Source organism: Lepisosteus platostomus, chromosome 4, assembly GCF_059453375.1.
Source record: "Lepisosteus platostomus isolate fLepPlt1 chromosome 4, fLepPlt1.hap1, whole genome shotgun sequence".
NCBI classification, from domain to species: domain Eukaryota; kingdom Metazoa; phylum Chordata; class Actinopteri; order Semionotiformes; family Lepisosteidae; genus Lepisosteus; species Lepisosteus platostomus.
The window spans coordinates 30,243,216-30,262,186 of record NC_142614.1 but is presented as its reverse complement, the minus strand read 5'-3'; the positions used below and the strand labels follow the sequence as shown (position 1 = coordinate 30,262,186).

Below are 18,971 nucleotides of genomic sequence, written 5' to 3'. Positions count from 1 at the left end.
ATAGTTGGAAGATTGCCGCATGACTCCAGGTTTCTGGGTATGATTCTGATCTTAGACAGCTATCTCTGGGGCATTTGCATGTTTTCCCCCTGTTTGAATTTATTATCACTAGTTGATCTGTGGAAAGAAACAGGATTTAAGATAAGATAAGATCACTTTATTGGTCATATACAATTTCTCTTATTAGGAATTTTTCATTTTGCATACCCCAACTTGCTCTCCATGAGACATTCAGACAGGGAGTGAAGCTTGTGGTCAGAGCACAGGATCAGCCATTTATACGGCGCCCCTGGAGTAGTTGGGGTTGAGGGCCTTGCTCAAGGGCTCAATGGAGTAGGATTCCTCTGCTGGCCACAGGATTCAAACTGGCAACCTTCCAGCAACAGGCGCAGATCCTTAGCCACAGAGCCACCGCACCACCGCACTGTCACCGGATTTGCAGTTTAGGTTTGATTTGCTGTAGCATTTACTGGCATAAGGTGCTGGTGACAACCTATCCTACTAATTTGATGTCATATCAAATTGTAAAGAATTGCAAAGAAAGACAGCATTATTAGAACTTCACCTGCTTTTCATCATTGAGAAACTGTGAAGACATTCATCAGGAATGGCTGGATACTGCATTTGCTGGAACTTTGGTGAATTTCATGTTCTTTAGAGACACTTGTTTTTTTAACTCAGCTACATGTCTATTTGTAGTTCATGGTCCATTCTATACAAAAGATACTGACAATACCTGTCAGCAGCTAAAGTTATTAAAAAGCTAGCTGTGATCCATCTCTGTAAACATTTGCTGCAAGTACAATAGTTGATTGGCAATTTTGTGTGCATATATATTATTTTTTCATGTTTGGTGAGTGTAGCAAGATAAACCTTGAAAAACAATATACACTCAAAAGCATTAATGGGTTAGCTGCAAAGTCAAGTGGACACTTCAGATATCTGTGCTGTTGTAAACAGGGGGCCTGTGCTTTCCTAGGGCATATGAGATGTCAAAACCAGTTAACACTACAACTTTCACACAGCAACATCAAGTTTGTTATGTGCTCTGAATCTGAAGAATTTATTTTAATGTGTCTGGAGAAAAAATAGATTCACAGAGAAATGGTTTAACTAAATAATATATTGAGCCCCTTTATGTTTTTTCCTTTCAGCATTACCATGCTATAAATTCATTTAGATAAATGCCACTTGGCTTCTAAGAATTACAGGATTTATATAACATACCTCACAAAAGCCATGTTTTGTATTTTTCCTCATTTAAAAAAACATCAAACATGCATTTAAAATACTATGTCCTTACTAAAAATAGTATTAATTTATATTTCAGCGAAGTTTACAATTTCAATGCAAAGCATTACATATTGTAGGGCCATTGTAGAAAGTCTACATTTAATTTTAAGAACTGCAAACAGATTATTTAAAAGAAATATCTACATTTTAATTTCAGTAACCCTTTGCATTAAGGTGCTTTGACACTGTAGAGCAGTAGAAGTTCTTTTAAAAATAGGTAGGTCCCTAATGTGCAAAAGAGTGCTTTTATTTTAGGTGTGTGTGTGAAATTGTCAACAATGACAGGCACTATTTGTATATGTTTAATTTAACTAATCTAGGGCAAAATAGTATGGAAGTAAAACACTAAGTAAAACAAAGTCTCAAGCATCTTGGAAGTTCTTTTTACCATAAATATAATTATTTTGTGCTCTGTTATCTAGGTGCTACCCCAGAATTTCCACAGAGTATGTTAATAATCTTCATGCATATAATAACATACAGTGATTATACATTATAGAGGTTATTTCTTCCTTGAAAATTTCATACTGAGGCATTTACAAAGATTGTAGCAGACAGATGTCAAGGTCCTGATCAGTACTGGTTTGGTGACCCACTGCCATTCAACACTTGGCCTGATCACACAGAGCCAATTTTCTGGTTATTCTGGACTATTCTGCTGACTAATGAAGCAGGCATCATGTTCCCTGGGCAACGTCTTTCACAGAGAGGCCAACTATAATCATGATGAAGGCAACCGAGTGATCTTCATTACTCAAATGGGGTTAATTCATATAATATCTTTTACTGTCCTTGCGTTAACATCACATCAGTTTAATGGCTGTTAATATGGATTCTTATCCATATAAGAATTATTCTTATAGAATAGGTATTCTCAACTCTATACCAATCAGAGACCCAAGTGATCAGAGCACATGTGTATTGTTATGCAACATACATGAACATTGAAGTTCTGTATTTATAGTGATCAGGTGATTGGCAGGAGATGGTGCAAATATCGAATTAACAATAAAATAAAAATATAGAGAATTATTCATAGCAACAGTGTTGTTTACATTTGTATCAGAATGGTCTTCCTTTCAAAAACATAATAACATGAGAGATAAGATTATTCTTTTACATTTTTTATGTTTGGAGTTATAAGGTGAGTTGGTCAAGAATGTTATCTTACGTTTAAAAAAATGTTCTAAGTTAATAAGCTGGTCTAATACTTTGCAGACTAGTTGTTTCATCAATGGTAATGTCATATAAATGCTGAGTGAAGATCCATATAAAGTGATAGCAAACATGCTTTTTTCTGTAAAATGTTTTTTGATTGCAATTTCTTCATTTGTGTTTTCTGCCAGCAGATATCACTCTGGATTAAAATAACTTGATTAACTACAGCTCGGCATAATTAAGTACATTGTAAAGGTAATATCTACCCTTCTTCTCAAATCTATGAAGATTTGAATGTCATAAACAGAACATTTTTTCTGTTAACTGCATTTACTTTACTTACTTTTTAATTATAAACTGCTCAAGGGAAAGTTTTAAAATTATTAGAGACAATTAGATAATGATAATAGAAGATTGCAATTTTATTTGTGATCTCTCCAGGCAAGCATTCTATGATATTATGAAGTCATATCCATAAGGTAAAACAATTAGACTGGCCTATTCTTGTTAAATGCAAGTTTTTTTTTTTCTTGTCTAAATAATATTTATATAAATTTGATGAAACAGAATAAAGAAAGAAAGACTCCCAAAAAATAAGAATTAAATATAATAATAACTGAAATATGTGACTAATCAGCTACAATACAACGCAACTTTTTAAAGAAATACTGAACTACGGAGTTTCCCTATATAGCTCAAAAGTATGTCTAGCATTTTAGCAGTTGCTTACCATGGTGACAGGAAGACACAAAATGTAACCACAACAGAAAAGATTCCAAAGATGATAATGGGTGTGGGTCTAAGGCTGCCATAACCTTAAAGTTATTGCCACCATTGAAGCTGCATTAATGTAAACAACTGCATCCAGTCTTATAAAAAATAAAGCATGCTTTGATAACCCTGTTTAAAATGAAAGAAAGAAATGAGTCTTATTACACGATTAAAAAAAACAGAAATGACTCACTTTAGAGGCTGTTTGGATGTCTCTGTCACCTAAAATGTTCTAGAGCTATTTAATATTCTTTCCAGTAATTCAATAATTTGGTGTAAGAGTCTAGATACAATGGGTATTTTCAGAATAGGGAGATAGGTTCTAATTCTTTTTGCAGCATCTGTCTGCAGAGACAGATATTTAACCTCAGATCATATTCTGTTTAGTTTACAAGGCAGCTTCTGTCTTATCTTGGACTTTGTAGGCCTTATATAGGAATCAAATACTTCGTTATCAGTCTGGGGTTTTTCTAGGTGGTTAGGATGTTAAGTCTTTGGGACGCCTTTGTTAAAGTACCAGCATCGCGCCACCCGAGGGCACCCAAACCGAGAGCACATACCTCATCCATTCTGGGAAGGCATTGGTTAATCTGACTTCGCACCATAGCTCAGTGTTCTCTCATGTTAAAAACACACCTAACGGACTTTCCCACATCCCAGGAGAAGATTTTCTTCATAATCTCCCTGTTAACAGGTCGAGCTCTAGAGTGGGCTACCGCTTTCTTGGAGAGGGATACCCCGGAGATATCAAATTTTGAACTTTTCCAGGAGCAGCTCACAGACAGGAGGCCGCTAACCATCTCCCTACCCTTCATCAAGGAAAACACACCGTTGCTGAATACCCCACAGAGTTTTGCATCCTAATCGGAATGATGAGGTTCTCATCTCCCTTTTTTGCCAAGGATTAACAGAACAAATTAAGGACCATCTCACCGTAGTACCCCTGAAAGGAAAAACTCACCTAGGTAATCGAAATCGATAATCGAATCCATGAATGACGACAGGAAAGATTTAGATTACCACCATCCCTACACCCAGCCATATCCCAGGAACACTCCTCTTCGTGTTCAGGACAATCCATGGATCTTGGCCATGCTTGATTAACCACTGAGGAAAAAGAAAGGTGACAGAGAGAGGGCTGCTGCCTCTACTGTGGATTTCACAGACATTTTTGGAACGACTGTCCAACTAAACAACAACGGTACCAATGCTCCTCAGCTATAAACTAACCTTCAGTGTGTGAAACCCTCCTCTGTAAGTACTCCTCCGAAGGACTTTTTTTCCACCACTATCTTCTGGAAAATACCCGTCTTCCTCTTCTAGTGTTTTTTGATTCAGGGGTGGCCGAGAGCTTTTTAGATGCCACCCTCGCTCAAGACTGGGACATTCCTCTGGAGCCCCTAGACCCTCCTCTCTGCATACAAACTTTGGATGGATCCCCCATAGCCCCTGGATTCATCAAATGGTGAACTACTCAACTCACCTTGCAGGTTGGTGCCACCAATTTAGAAAGTATTCATCTTCTTCTCCTGGACACTCCGACCCACCCCCTATTACTCACTTTCCCATGATTACGCAAACATGACCCCCACATCTCTTGGGCAAAAGGAGAACTACTAACATGGGGACCCCTTTGTCGACTGAACTGTTGTAAACTTTCAGTAAAGTAGCTCACATTTCTACATCCTAGACTGAAGACTCCTAGATACCACCACAATATTCTGATTTAAAGGAAGCTTTTAGTAAACAAAAGGCTTTATCCCTGACTCCTCACTGACCATATGACTGCGCAATAGACCTGTTACTGGGAACACTGCCACCCAAGGGTAAAGTCTATTCACAATCACAGATGGAATCAGAAGCACTGAAACAATACATTCGCGACTCACTTAAGGCAGGAATAATTTGCCCTTCCATGTTTCCCGCTTGTGCTGGCTTCTTTTTTGTGGAAAAGAAGGATGGGGGCCTTCATCCTAGCTGTTTTTCAAGCCTTTGTCGATGATATATTCATATATGTTCTGGTATATCTAGATGACATTTTGACATACTCTCATACTCTTCAAGATCACATCTCCAATGTTAGAGAGGTTCTCACTAGACTCATAAAGCACAATCTATATGCCAAATTGGAGAAATGTGTGTTCCATGTCTCTCAAATAAACTACCTCGGGTATATCCTCTCTCCTCAGGGCATGGAAATGGGCTCAAGTAAAATTTCAGCCATAAAGAACTGGCCCACCCCAAGGAATCTCAAACAGAGACAATGCCTTTTAGGTTTTACCGATTGTTATAGTCCAAGTTTCTGGCTGCTATAAAGTGGGACATCAAACAGCTGCTAAGACGTGCCCTGGTTCATAAGACCGTCCATCCCAAGTGTCCTCCAGATCTAACACTTGCCGGTATCCGACCGACCCTGGTCTACTATCTCAGATGATTTCATTACAGATCTACCCTCAGGTCAAGGTTATACCACTATTCTGGTTATTGTTTATAGGTTTTCCAAAACCACACACTTCATACCATTAACTACCTTACCCTCTGCCCAAGAAATGGACGATTGTTTTGTCCAACATGTGTTCAGACTTCACAGAATCGCAAAAGACATAGTCTCTGATCATGGACCCCAGTTCATCTTTTAGCTCTGGAAAGCCTTCTGTAATTCCTTGGAGATCTCGGTTTCTTTAACATCTGGTTACCACATCCAATTCAGCAGGCAATTGGAATGCATAAACCAAGAACTACAGACATACTTACGGGCTTACGTTTCATCCACCCAAGATGACTGGGTACAGATGCAGCCATTCAAAATGCGCGGTAAAAACCCGCGGTACAGTAACCTACCCACAAGACACCGCAGGGCACAAGAGGGCACCGCCGTAAGTGATTGGCTGGCCAAAATGACCGACAGGGGCACTCGTGGTGCATTGGTTGGTAGTGAAAAGATTTAATCATTTAATGTCTTTACTGTGCACATTTTAATCTGCTTAGTTTTGAATATTTATATGGAATTTTACCACTAAAGGGAAATTTTAGTAGCTGAGCATAAAAAGAAGAGGAGCATAATGCATCTGAAGGTCATAAACGATATTAATTTAGGAACATAAACATTACTGTATGTACATAAACTGTACTGTGTATGGCTGTCTTGATAGTTTAGAAAAAATACACACCAGTCTTCCATTTCTCCCTAAACATTTTAAGCATGAAAGTTTTATGAAACGGTACCCAAATATGCGATTGCTGTATAGAATGAATTTTAATTTAAAAAAATTATTTAACACGAAAATTAAGCTGTTTACATCTTCCGCCTGAGAACAGTCACCCGTTGCTACCCAACACAGAAACACAGCCACTAACTAGCAAAGAGAGGACATTAGCTAGCCAATATGATAAAGAAATAAATGATTATTTCCATCGATTGTACAAGCACTTGGAAACTGTCCAATCCCTAGTTCATCAGGCATTTTACCGGTCTGGCGCCGGTCTGTGTCTTCTAGGATATAATGCCAGCAAACTCTTGTTTTTATGTCCACTATAACAGACAATCTCCTTTGCTTTTAACAGAGTGTTTAATAATTTCCTAAAATGAAAATGATTTACTTTATTTCCCTCACGGGATCGATAAAAGTATCTATCATCTGTCTAAACTATGGGACAGAATTCTGGGGTCTCCCCATACCAGAGATTATGGTAGGGCTTCAGAATGGTGATTGGCTGACACCATCTGACACCCCTCTGATTGGAGAAAAAAGACGTGCTGGTTTGCTATACATACAGTACTGTACCAGGAAGAGGATTTCTTTCTATTCGAAAAGTGTATTTTAAAAGTTTAAGAAGTAAAAATCTTACAGCGTACACAGATTTCTAAACTGATCAGGATCGTTATCTTTGTCTTATGCATAATAATGTTCACCGCTTTGTCCAGCAAATTAATAATAAACTTTATTTTATATAGCGTTTTAAACGAATAAGTAATTAGATTGCTCATAAACCTAATCACTTGCTTTTTCTTTTTATTTAGGCTCAGATTTCAACTATAGATCGTATTATTAATAACCATAATAACAACCAACCAACAAAAACAACCATACAAACATAATACATACAATTAAAAAAAAAACATAGATAACAACCACAATACAAAATCAAATATATCAAACCATTATACTCTTGCAAATTCCTCCAATTATCATAATCCCGCCCCTTTTGCAAAACCAAACCCTCCTCCCATCCCAGTTTATCCTCTTTATCATAAACAAAATCCACCTCAATTTTCAACATAAAGCATTACACAAAATCAATACCTCAACACTCCATACTCAACAACGATAATTCACAAACAGCCAGAACATGTAACTCCACATTCCCAAACAGACCTCATTTCCATAGCCCCGCCCCTTATGCAAAACCAACATCCCTCCCCTGTTCTCTCTCTCCCCTGGCGTTTGTAATCGTTTTTATTTTCAAATAAATTTTAGCAAAGTCATGTATTTTAAAAATCTTAAGATTTTTATATTTATGGCTTATTTAGTGGTTTCATTAGTGACAAAGGCTAAACTTTCTTGGAAAAATGTCTTTTATGTAAACCATGTTTGCTATTAATTCATTCAGGGCTAAAATATGTTCATTGTCTTCCAATGAAAGAAGGGTTCCTTTCGCCGTAGTCGGGTTGACATTAGAAGCTTGCCACGCCCGGACTGTTACACCAATGCATTAGCATGTTAAAGCGATTTCATTGAGGAGCCTAGCTATCTTAACTAGTAAGTACTGTACTTACTGGGTTTTTGAGGGGGGGAGGTGTCTTTCGCTGGAAACCTCGCCTCCTTCTACTTTGAAAATACCTGTGAAACCGGTTTAATTCGTCACAGCCAGCACTCCTGCAGAGAGGGGGGTTGTACTTGCAGTGTATACAGTAGATGGGAAAGCCAGAGCCGACCTCTACGCCGCCCACGTGTTATGCTCTTTGTTAATGTCTAAGCCGGAACACATCATTATATCTCATTTTGTATTTCTTAAAAAAAAAATCGTTTGCCCAGCCTAACAGTATTGTTGTTATTGTTTTTAACCTGTAAAGCGCTTTGAGGAGCCACCTTTAAAGGCCCCATATACAATAAAGTTCATTATTATTACTATGTTTAATTTGCTGGACAGAGAGGTGAACATTATTACACAGAAGACAAAGATAGCGATTTACGTTGCATTGTGCATTGTGCTGCTGTAATACAGTTTTAAATAATTAAAAGTCTAAACAGTATCAGCTTTATTTATGGGTTTTAAATAAAGGCGATTTAAACGCGATTTAAATCAATATAAATGTTTATATTGTAACACCTAGGTGACTATTCATTGTTATTAAAATGACTTAAATTCGATCATGTTGTGATATTTAGAAATATAAATTTGTTTGGTGCGAGTGAGGTTTTAATTAATCTCTGACTCAGGAAACGTTTCATTTTTTCAAATAAATGTTTGTTAAAAAAAACCCAGTGGGATTCAATCACAGACCGTGTGACATGGGAGTCAGGAACCTAACCCACAGCGCCACCGGCAAGGTCACATGCAGAGTTCTGAAAAAGCACTACAGAAACATTATCAACAGACAATGTACAGCGTGTACTATTCTTGTGTTGCGGTACATGAATATAATTATATCATTATTAATTTCTTTAGATATGCGATTCCATATTATATTCCCTTTTAATCAAATTCTAAAAGTATGCTTGTTGACTCCGGTATCACGTTAGTTAAAGACTTCGATGCTTAATGTTTAGGGAGAAATGGAATACTGGTGTGTATGTTTTCTTTAAAGTACCGAGACCAGCCATATACTGTATGTTTAAGTTCCAAAATTAATATCGTTTATGGCCTTCACACGCGTTACAGTATGCTCCTATTCTTTTTATGCTCAGGTACTAAGATTTCCCTTCAGTGGTAAAATTCCATATAAATATTCAATACTTAAACGGGCACAGTTAAGACATTTAATATACATATACATACTGTATACAGTACAGTTTGCATACGGTAATATGTTTATGTTCCTAAATCAATCTCTTTTATGAGCATGTGAAAGGCATGGTGACTTGATTCTCAAAAATTACTGTACTTTGCATGATTGGAAACAAATGCGTGATTGCGAAATGCTGTGGTGTTACTTTTACAAAGACGGTCAATGAAAAAAAGAACGTGGACAAAGGCAATACTTTGTTTACAGCTTGTCCAAGGTCATTCATTATTAATACTATTAGTAATATCTTCGTTAAAGACTTTGATGGCGACAGCTGAAACATGAGAGGTTGAGCTTTATTAGCTCCACCTTGCGGAAATTCCGGATACTATTATTTTAATTGCGGTATTATAGGAGAATTTACGGTAACTCGTGGTAGACCGCGTAAAGCGCACCGCAAAATAATGCGGTATCGCCCGCGCATTTTGAATGGCTGCATCTGTACATCTTTTACAATGGGTGAAATATGCCCACAATTCCTTGTCAACAACATCCACAAGTAAGTCCCCATTTCAGTGCTCTCTGGGCTATCAACCACCACTCATCCCACAATCCTCTCCTGACTCACCACTCTCCTCAGTCCAGGATTATATATCTAATCTGCAGGATTTATGGAAATTGGCAAACTCTAACCTTCTATGTACAGCGGACCCTCAAAAGAAAACCATCGATCACTATTGTCATGCAGACACAGACAATTTGTATGGTTATCAACCCATTATTTACCTCTTCGGTAGTGTTCCTGCAGATTGGGCCCTAGATATATCGGACCCTTCTGAGTCATCTATCATTTGGCTCTACCATCCATTCTCCGGATCCATCCTTCCACGTACAGTATCACTACTCAAACCCTACCATAAGTCTTCATTATCTCATTCATTATTTATTAGTAGATTGGGAGAGCTACGGACCTGAGGAACACTCATGGGTATCAGAGAAAGATATTTTAGATCATACTCTAATTCAAGATTTTCATCACAGATTCCCAAACCATCCCGCGAGGGCATCAGGACCTGCCCCTAGTTTGTGGGGGTAATGTTACAGTACCAACATCCTGCCACCAGAGGGCACCCAAACCAAGAGCATATACATTATCCACTCTGGATATTTATCCAGCCTAATTAAACCCTGATCCCTGTTTCATCTTTGCTCAGTATTGGTTTAAACCTTTTCCACTGTAATACCTGCCCTGGAATCTTTCTTTGCTTTTGAATTTTTGGCTTCCCCTTTGACCTCGATTTTTGGAATTCGTCTAGGACAACTTTGCTAAGTTTCTTTTTTTATCTGCAACCCTTTTGGCTTCTTGAACTTTTTGCTTGTCTTTTGACCATGACCTTGGATTTCACTGTTGATTCAGTATCTCGTTATACCTTTCCCACATAAGGTCCATCTCTTTGCTAATAACTGCTCCACAATATAACAGCCTTATTTGTAAATGTATACATACTGTACTGTAACTTGTAGGTTGTATAATTATATTATGTGTAGTTTAGTGTGTGTATTGTCATTGTTAATAAATGTTTATTTGATCCATTTTGCCTAAATTATTACTCTTTTCACCAAAGCTGTGCCAGAGAACATACAGTAGATCTCATGCACCTCTAATAATACCAACCGTTGGACTATATTCTTGGCAAAATGTATACACGTTGGAGGTTATGATTATTTTTTTTACTTTTTGACTGCTAGTAACATCTGAAAGGTGTAAAATAAAGATGTTGCATTCTATTTATGAATCCACAGTGCAAAAAAAAACTACATTCGACATAACTTCAAATTTAGTTGTTTTATGTATCATGTGAATTCGATTAGACAGTTTATTTTAATCCCCAAAGCTCACCATAATTACAATAAACTTATATTGATTACTTTTGATTTATATAAACTGTCATGAAACCTAAACATCGATGCAATTGTGAGTTTCACAAACAGCTGTAACATTTAGACACTTCATACATTTGCTCTAAAACACATCAAATGCCCTAAAAATAAAATAGTTTTAGTCTATCTGCCAAATCCATTTTTATTACCATTCTTTTTAAATTTACTTGAGGCTTTTAACATGATTTTCATGTCAGATGGAAGTATTGTCCTGTCCTAATATTAATTTATATGGGAAGGGAATGAAATAGAGTTAACAAATCTTGGTTCTGTGGAGCCACAAAAGTTCAGATTTTCACTGCAGAGGTCTGTACTTAAATTAATCCTCAACTGAACCAACGATTTAATTGTTGCATGTTTTTTTCTGCTTGAGGGTGGACCTATTATGTTACTTAAGAAACATAATAAAAAAGGCAAAAAAGTTTAAATTTAACCTATTATTAGGTCTCAATTATTTAACTGAAGGCTCACGTGAAACAAAAGCCAGCAGGTGCGTGGGTCCTAAGGATGAGGATTTGTAATGTCTGTGTTAAAAGACTTGCTTAAAAGTCTGCCACCTAAAGTCTCACTTTCATTGACTTTTATCTCTCAGTATAATATAATATTCTTTGACTAAAATATTCAATTGAACAATACAAAGTGATGTTATGTGTGGGAAAAACAAATCTGTTAAGTGAAATATCAAAACCTGAAAAGGCATTTTTTTCCAACAATGTAACGTTTCTGTTATTGTGATATATTGGTGAGGAAGAAAAGTTGTATATCAATTTATTTTGATGTTATAACCTTGGTGTTTTGGGCTCAGGATTCATAAGCTCTGATACATCTGTCATTCCTACTGTACAGTATGTATTTGTACTGTGGAAGGAAACTAGAGCACCTAGAGAAAATCCCCACAAACACTGGGGGAACAGTATGAACCCCATGTAGATAGCCCCCCTTGAATTGAACCCAGGGCACCAGCACTGCAAAGCAGTAATGCTAACCACTGCACCTTTAATGTTAAATAAAAAATGTAAAAGGTTAATTTTAAGATTAAGCACTGTGACTATTAGTTTATAATGTAGCACCCACGTGGGACACTTTTGTAGCTGCATTGTCTCCTGTTGTCATGCGCAGGCAGGGCGGGTTGGTAATTGTACCTGAGGGCTGGGACTACTAGACTGTATATAATGGGACAGGGGCTGTGAGACGCCCTCTTCCCTTTCCTGTCTGTGTATAGTGTAGGTGTTCTGTTGTGCTGTATTCCCTGTGTCCCTGTGTGTGTAACCCTCTTCAGCGGCGTTAATAAATGCCAACCCACGTCAGAGCTGTATTCCTGATTCTTTCGGTACTAAAACCCAGCGGTCGTTACAATAATTATGAAATTCAGTGTTGTGTGTAAGGTCCAATTTCCAAACAGGAGTTTTCAAAGTATTTTAAGAATTAATGTGTTTTCTGTTGGCATTCACCCATTTATACTACGGTATGAATCCCTTTCTTATCCATAATGCAAATTATGTTTTAAGATTTTAATACTTAATAAAACATTACTTTTACCTGTACCATAAAAAACACACTCCTTAACCTACATGGGAAAACAACTCTTTTGATAGTCCCCTGAATTGTCCCCTCCATGGTGTCTATTCAGCATAGAGATTACTTGTATAGCAAAGCGTCATATTCTCTTATTGTTTAGGATTTAAATTATTCATGATAAGCCTACAGGCTTACTGAATTGGATCTTATCTCAGTTTCTTAACAAGTTTCCATAGTGGTACAAGACAAAGACATCCTCTGTCCCTTCTTCATTATATTCTCAGTCTGAAACCTTAAACTGAAAAGATTAGAACTTGTTCTGAAATTCAAGGAGTTGGTCCTAATGGTAAATCTAAAATAATGGTATATGCAGATGACCCATTACTGATATCAGCAAATCCCAGATTTGCTCTCCTTCTATATAGCATCAGCAATTAATTGCAACAAACAGCTTTATCTTCTTATGATAATGTGGAAACTACAAAAATGAGAATTCTAAGCAGACTTTCTTTAAATACTTTATTTGGGAAGGTAAAAATACTAGAAATTTTACCTTACCCTATCTGTTACAAATGAGATTTTCAGTTTTGACAATTCTTCTACTTGTTTCAGCTAGCCACATCCATTATCACAACTAGAAGCAGAAATAGCTGATCTCTGTGCACTTAAAGAGTTACTAATGTGCATAACAGCTTCTTTGAAAAATATGACAGTATAAGGGAAAATATACTTTTCATAAATATAGCCACACTGGAAGGTTCAACATTTACCAGCTAATAAAGCACTATTTCACCTTAAATTTTGTGTTTGGGGTGTGTCTGTGTTCGGAGGCTCACCTAGAACCTGTGTCCTTATCGTGGCATCACAAGAAGAATCTAGTTTTCAATAATCCCTCTTATCTTTTGAGACACAACACATAATTTTATAATCATATTTACTTACCTCTGTTTTTGGGGAAATTCTTTGCTTTTACATCATGGTTCAGGTGTGGCCAGAAGCTAGCATCAACACACTTTAGACTAAAAAAGGACTTCTTCCTCAGTTTGAGAAGATTAATTAAGTATATAATTCAGACTGAGAAATGTTCTTTTGAACCTTATAATCTAAAAAAATGTATTTAAAAAATGAAATCCGTAGCTCTTTATTTATATCTGATAATATGTATCCCAATAGTTTATTGCTGTGTACGGTTATTAAAATGGAAATTTTTAGAATATTTTGTTTATATAAAACTAGCTAAGGATTAGATTACTTTAATTTTTTTTATCTATTATATATAAATGAAATGCAGTTCTGTAGTTCCTATTATTCTCAAAAAAGTTAAAGTAGTTTATCAGGCTGCACAGTGGAACTGTACTGGAATGGAGCTCAATCTATGTACTTTAATTAGCTTTCGATTATTTAAATACATACATTATTTTTTCTTATTTATGTTTATAACAGTTATAAACACTCTTTTTTGTTGTGAAAATACTTGTGTAAAATAAGAAAAAATGTTGCTTGCAGTGTGCATAATGTATTTCTGAAAAATAATTTTAGTTATCTTAGGTTTTCACAAGTTTCCAATTGAAAAAAGCAATTGAATAAAGTAATGTTATTTTAAAAATTAGATCTGATAATGTGTTTACGTAGCGTTTAAATTTTGCTCTTGATTACATAAGCAACTTAGTAACTGTTACAATATTTAGAAAATTTAAGATCTTACCAAACATTAAAGGCACCTGTAAAGAATATGAAAATCAATATTTCTTTCACACTGTAAATTTGAAATAAGCAGTAAGACATTAACTCATTCCTGGCTACTCAAACACAAACCATGATTTAAGTTCAAATTAACTTTGAAAAGAAAAACAATTTTATTATGATTTGTTTTTCTAGGAAAGCCTACATTTTAAAAATATATATTTTAGCATTTCATTTTAAAATGTTTGTGAGCAATTTAGCAAATGTTTCTTCTCTCCAGTGTAGCGGCAAGGCTTAATAAAATACAGGAATTAAGTTTGCTGCTCCCTTGCCAGTCTCTCTCTCCCTCATCTCAGTGGTGCTGGATACAGAAAGGCCATTCCATTGGGTTCACATTTAAGGTGTTTTTCTAGCTGATAGAGTGTCCTGATAAGGAACAACTCCCAATGCTGAGATTCTCCAGCAACCCTAATAAATGGTCATCTCTGGCGCCTTACTGTCTGGGAAATTGCAAGGGAGAGTCTTATCCCAAGCTGTTTACAACCCTAAGGCGGGGTGCATTGTTACTCATCCTCAGCCAATCAGGAACTGGTAGGGCAGGTTAACCCCACATGGGTCACGGATGCCCATGAAACTTTCAACCAACGAACGACCGTAGCTCCTCCAGGTAAAACAGGCAACACAGGGCTCCTCTGGGCGCTTTCTGGACATCCTCAGACTCGGCTCGGACAAGCACGTAACGGCCAGTGTGTCCGAGTGCCAGAACTTTCCTTTATTCTAAGAGTCGAGAATGGAGGTTGCCAGCGCGTAACCAAAGGATCCACCTGAGGTTAGCTCAGCAGCAAGCCTCGTGAACCCACCGCGAAAGCTCACCTGATCAACAAGTGAACCACGGTCGTAACTGTGGACAGCTGAAATCAGTATTCAGAACTAGCGCTACATCAGGAATGAACCGGTCTTCTTCCTGCCTAAAGAGTGTGACCTGCTTGGATCCACAGTCACTTTTCTCCTGTGCACAAACTCTGCTAGTAAGCCAGAACTAATTAGCCAGCCTTTAGAGAGCATCAGCAGTGCATCTCCCACACCGCCAGCCGCACTGAGCACTGCCTGGCATCGAGCCAGAGAACGCCAATTGGACACAGCAAGCCTTTCTCTGTTTATGTCTGCGGGAGATCTGAATCCACACAGATTGGATGAGTATTCAACATTCTGCATTACAGCTCGAGAATTCAATTGTTACCTCAACCTGAGTTGATATTAATTTAATTCCTATGAGTGATGTTCTTGCTTTTGAGTATCTAGTGTAGAAGTTGTAATACAAGTTCATTTATGAAACAGTGTAAATGAATGGTATTCTGACTGTATGTCCCTCTTGGTTTGTAACTCTCCATGATTGAATATATACCTTTTTTATTCTGCTAACCCTCACTATAAGATCTGTTATGTTTATATGCACATTTTATGCATTAATAAATGTATTCTCGTGTAATAGTATCCGTGTGTGTGCATTGAGTTATCCCGCAAGGTTGATTCTAATAGCCATCAAAGAATCATTTTGTGACTTACTGCTACAATTAATAATTGTCCCAGTCAATGCACAAACCTCTACATTTATTGGTGCCTCGTGAGAGGATGCCTACACCAGTTACCCTTTTATGCTATAAACTCACATACACAAAACAATACATGTACCTTCAGGTATTATTGCAAGAGTATACTTTATTTACAAAATAACAAATACATGTGAATAATTTATTTAAATACATCTGTATGAACATATAGTATGATATCATACAGTATTTTATAAATATATAATACATTTTGCTACAAATCATTAATTTATGCCTTGGGAACTGCAACACATTTAAAGATTTGCCATTAGAAAAAAAGTTACAACAGGACAAGCACAAAAACAAAGTTTTGTAACTCAGCTTCACAAATGTGAACAGAAAAGTTAACATCAAGATACCTGGAGCATGAGCAACTATAGCTATAAACTATAATTTAGCCTTTTTCCTTTGCATCAGCCTAACACCATCCAATGAGTAAGGTTGAATAATTTAGATTGAAGACATTTAATATGTTTAAAATCAGATGACTATAGTGTAAATAATGAAATGACAAACATATTTCTTTAGGACTCATTTTCAAGATAATTTTATATAATGGAGTCACATTTATAATACGGGAAAAAATAATCAACAACTCCCCCTAAGCATCTGAGACCCAACATTTGAAAAGTCATGGTTTAAAATCTTAACAGGATTGATTTTCTGGCATAAAATGCTGCAAACTGCAGTCAGATGAAATACGTCTGATAATTATTGAAGCAGCACTGAGGCCATGCGCATAATATCTTCAGGCAAAAAAATGTATATATATGATTATATTTAATTTCTGCCAATACATTGCAGCTATATTAACAACAGGTAATCTGGACTTCGAATGGCAAAATCATATCTATAACTGTCCTGCTAAAAGAGTTTATTTTAGGGAGACTGGATGAAATTAGGTGAAAATGTGAACTTAATAACAAAATAAATATTACTTCTATGTATATTCTTCATTTAAGTAGGTAAAATTAAAGGATGTAAGGTAAGGATAATGTCTACATTCACAAAACCTGCCCAATGAAATTTAATTATATAATTTTTTCTAAATATTTTCTATTTCATATGCTACTAAAATAAGAAAAAATCTGAATTGCTTATCTGAGAGTATGGCTAACATTTTACTCCAAAACCAATTTCAAAAGGCTCTCTCAAGTAACATTTTTAGAAATGTTTTTTTTTCTTATACTGTTTCTTTAAACCCAAACACTTCAATTGTAGTCTCACCGCAAATGATTTTTAATTCATTATAAACCTTTCAATTCTCAATAATTACATTAATTCAGTATCAATTCTGAATTTAACGGTCTCCAATGTTGGTGATGAAATGTTCTGGCTAAAAAGCAGGCTGCATTCTGGCAGTTTGAATGGTCCACAGCTATTAAGATGTCCCTTACATGAAGCAATGTTGCTGCACTCACTAAGTATTACTTTTTACATGTTCTTAATTTCATTTCCACTTTTTCCCTTCTTAGTTTCATCTTCTTGTAACAGTTCATTCATTTTTTATCAGATCCATATTCATGATGCAGGAAGTGTAGAACGCTGTCCAGGAAAATAAGATGATATGGCCTGTGGTTTTCCTCGATTTGTCACTAAAGGTTTATTTGGTCCTGAAAAAAAAGACATTTATCAACTTGAGTCTGTAAAATACCACTTGTCCCCCTTTCACTAAACAAAAATTTCAAAAACCATTTCTAAAAACATTGTGGCTTATGTAATCAAACTACCTATACTCTGTGTACATTAAAAGTTAGCACTTATTCTTTCTGTCCTCAGGACTATAAAGTCACTTAAAATAAACATTTATATTCAACATGAAGTAAAACTTAACCTGACATCCAGAGCTCCTGACAAACAAGCATTCGTTTCCCTACAGAATATACCTCAAAGTGATTTTGTATATAATGAATAAATAAAATCATGAAATATCAGCATTTTGAGACTGAACTACTAAGGAAAATTCTGAATTTCTATTTTAGTAATAAAGATTACTAAAATAGATTTTTTATGGCTGGATTAATGTCGAACTTAAACCAAGTCACATGTTGCAAACTACAATCTTCAGAGTGAACAGCAGAGGTCTCCAGTATTCTAACCTTGAAGTTTTCTCTCTTCATGGTTATAACAGAAGTCATAGTAGTTACAGTATGTAAGCAACACATTGTATTTGTTGCAAAAAAGGAACAGTCCAAAAGCTCCCACTTTTTCATTAGACTTTATAACGTTTGATTTCTTAAACCATAAGATTAATAAATTCAAGCATTATATTAACCATTTACTCTGAAAAATGTGAACAATGGCAGTAACACAAATTATTAAAAAGAGACATGAGGCTCATACAAATCACTCCTTTGTTATATCAGATTAACACGATGCTTTAAAGAATTTCTCTCAAAAAGGATGTCATCTGACAGCCATGGATTTGCCTTGAACTTGCCTTTTTCCCTTTGATTGGCAAGACATTGGGGAAAGAACAGGTCCTAGCCAGGAAAATAAACTGAGCCATTGGGAACTGAACCAGGAAGAGGGTATTTTATCTTTCAGCTCAATGATAATTATCTTGAATAAAATTAGAACACAAATCTCATACTTATTTCCTCAAATATTTCATGAAAAGGTATATGAACTCTAATTATACTGATGTGTGTATCCAAAACAACATTTGTGCCCATTTATAGCTGCCATCTCACTGAAGCAAGCACATTGTTGAAGCAGTATCCCACCCAGGATGTAAACCCAGAACCTTCCAGTTACCTTCCAACATACAGTAACTACTACTTCACAGTGCAGCCACAATCTATATAAAACTTGAGCAAAATCCAGCTTTCTAGTTTCCAGTTGAGAAATAAAATATTTAGAGCAGGTCACACTGACCTCTAACCTTAAATATGCTTAAAACCAAGAAAAAAGAAAAATCAACTTAATCAAAAGATACTTATCTTATAGTATCTTATTGATACTTATAACTTCAACAAAGTCATAAATTTATCAGGAATATATTTTTTAGATGCAGGTGCACTTACATTTTATCGAAAATACAGATGCAG

General features: G+C 36.1%; 1 protein-coding gene across 3 annotated transcripts in view; it reads right to left on the bottom strand.

Moving 5' to 3' along the window:
• Positions 1-16,010: 16,010 nt before the first annotated feature.
• Positions 16,011-18,971, bottom strand: part of LOC148673110 (spindle assembly abnormal protein 6 homolog) — a 51,197-nt gene continuing 48,236 nt past the window's right edge. For all 3 annotated transcript variants that reach the window (XR_015935938.1, XM_088629386.1, XM_088629387.1), the window contains one exon: positions 16,011-17,534. Coding sequence is in view for 2 of the 3 variants with exons in the window: in XM_088629386.1 (XP_088485512.1) it covers positions 17,443-17,534 (92 nt within the window). In the remaining variant the exon portion in view is untranslated. The remainder of the gene's footprint in view (positions 17,535-18,971) is intronic.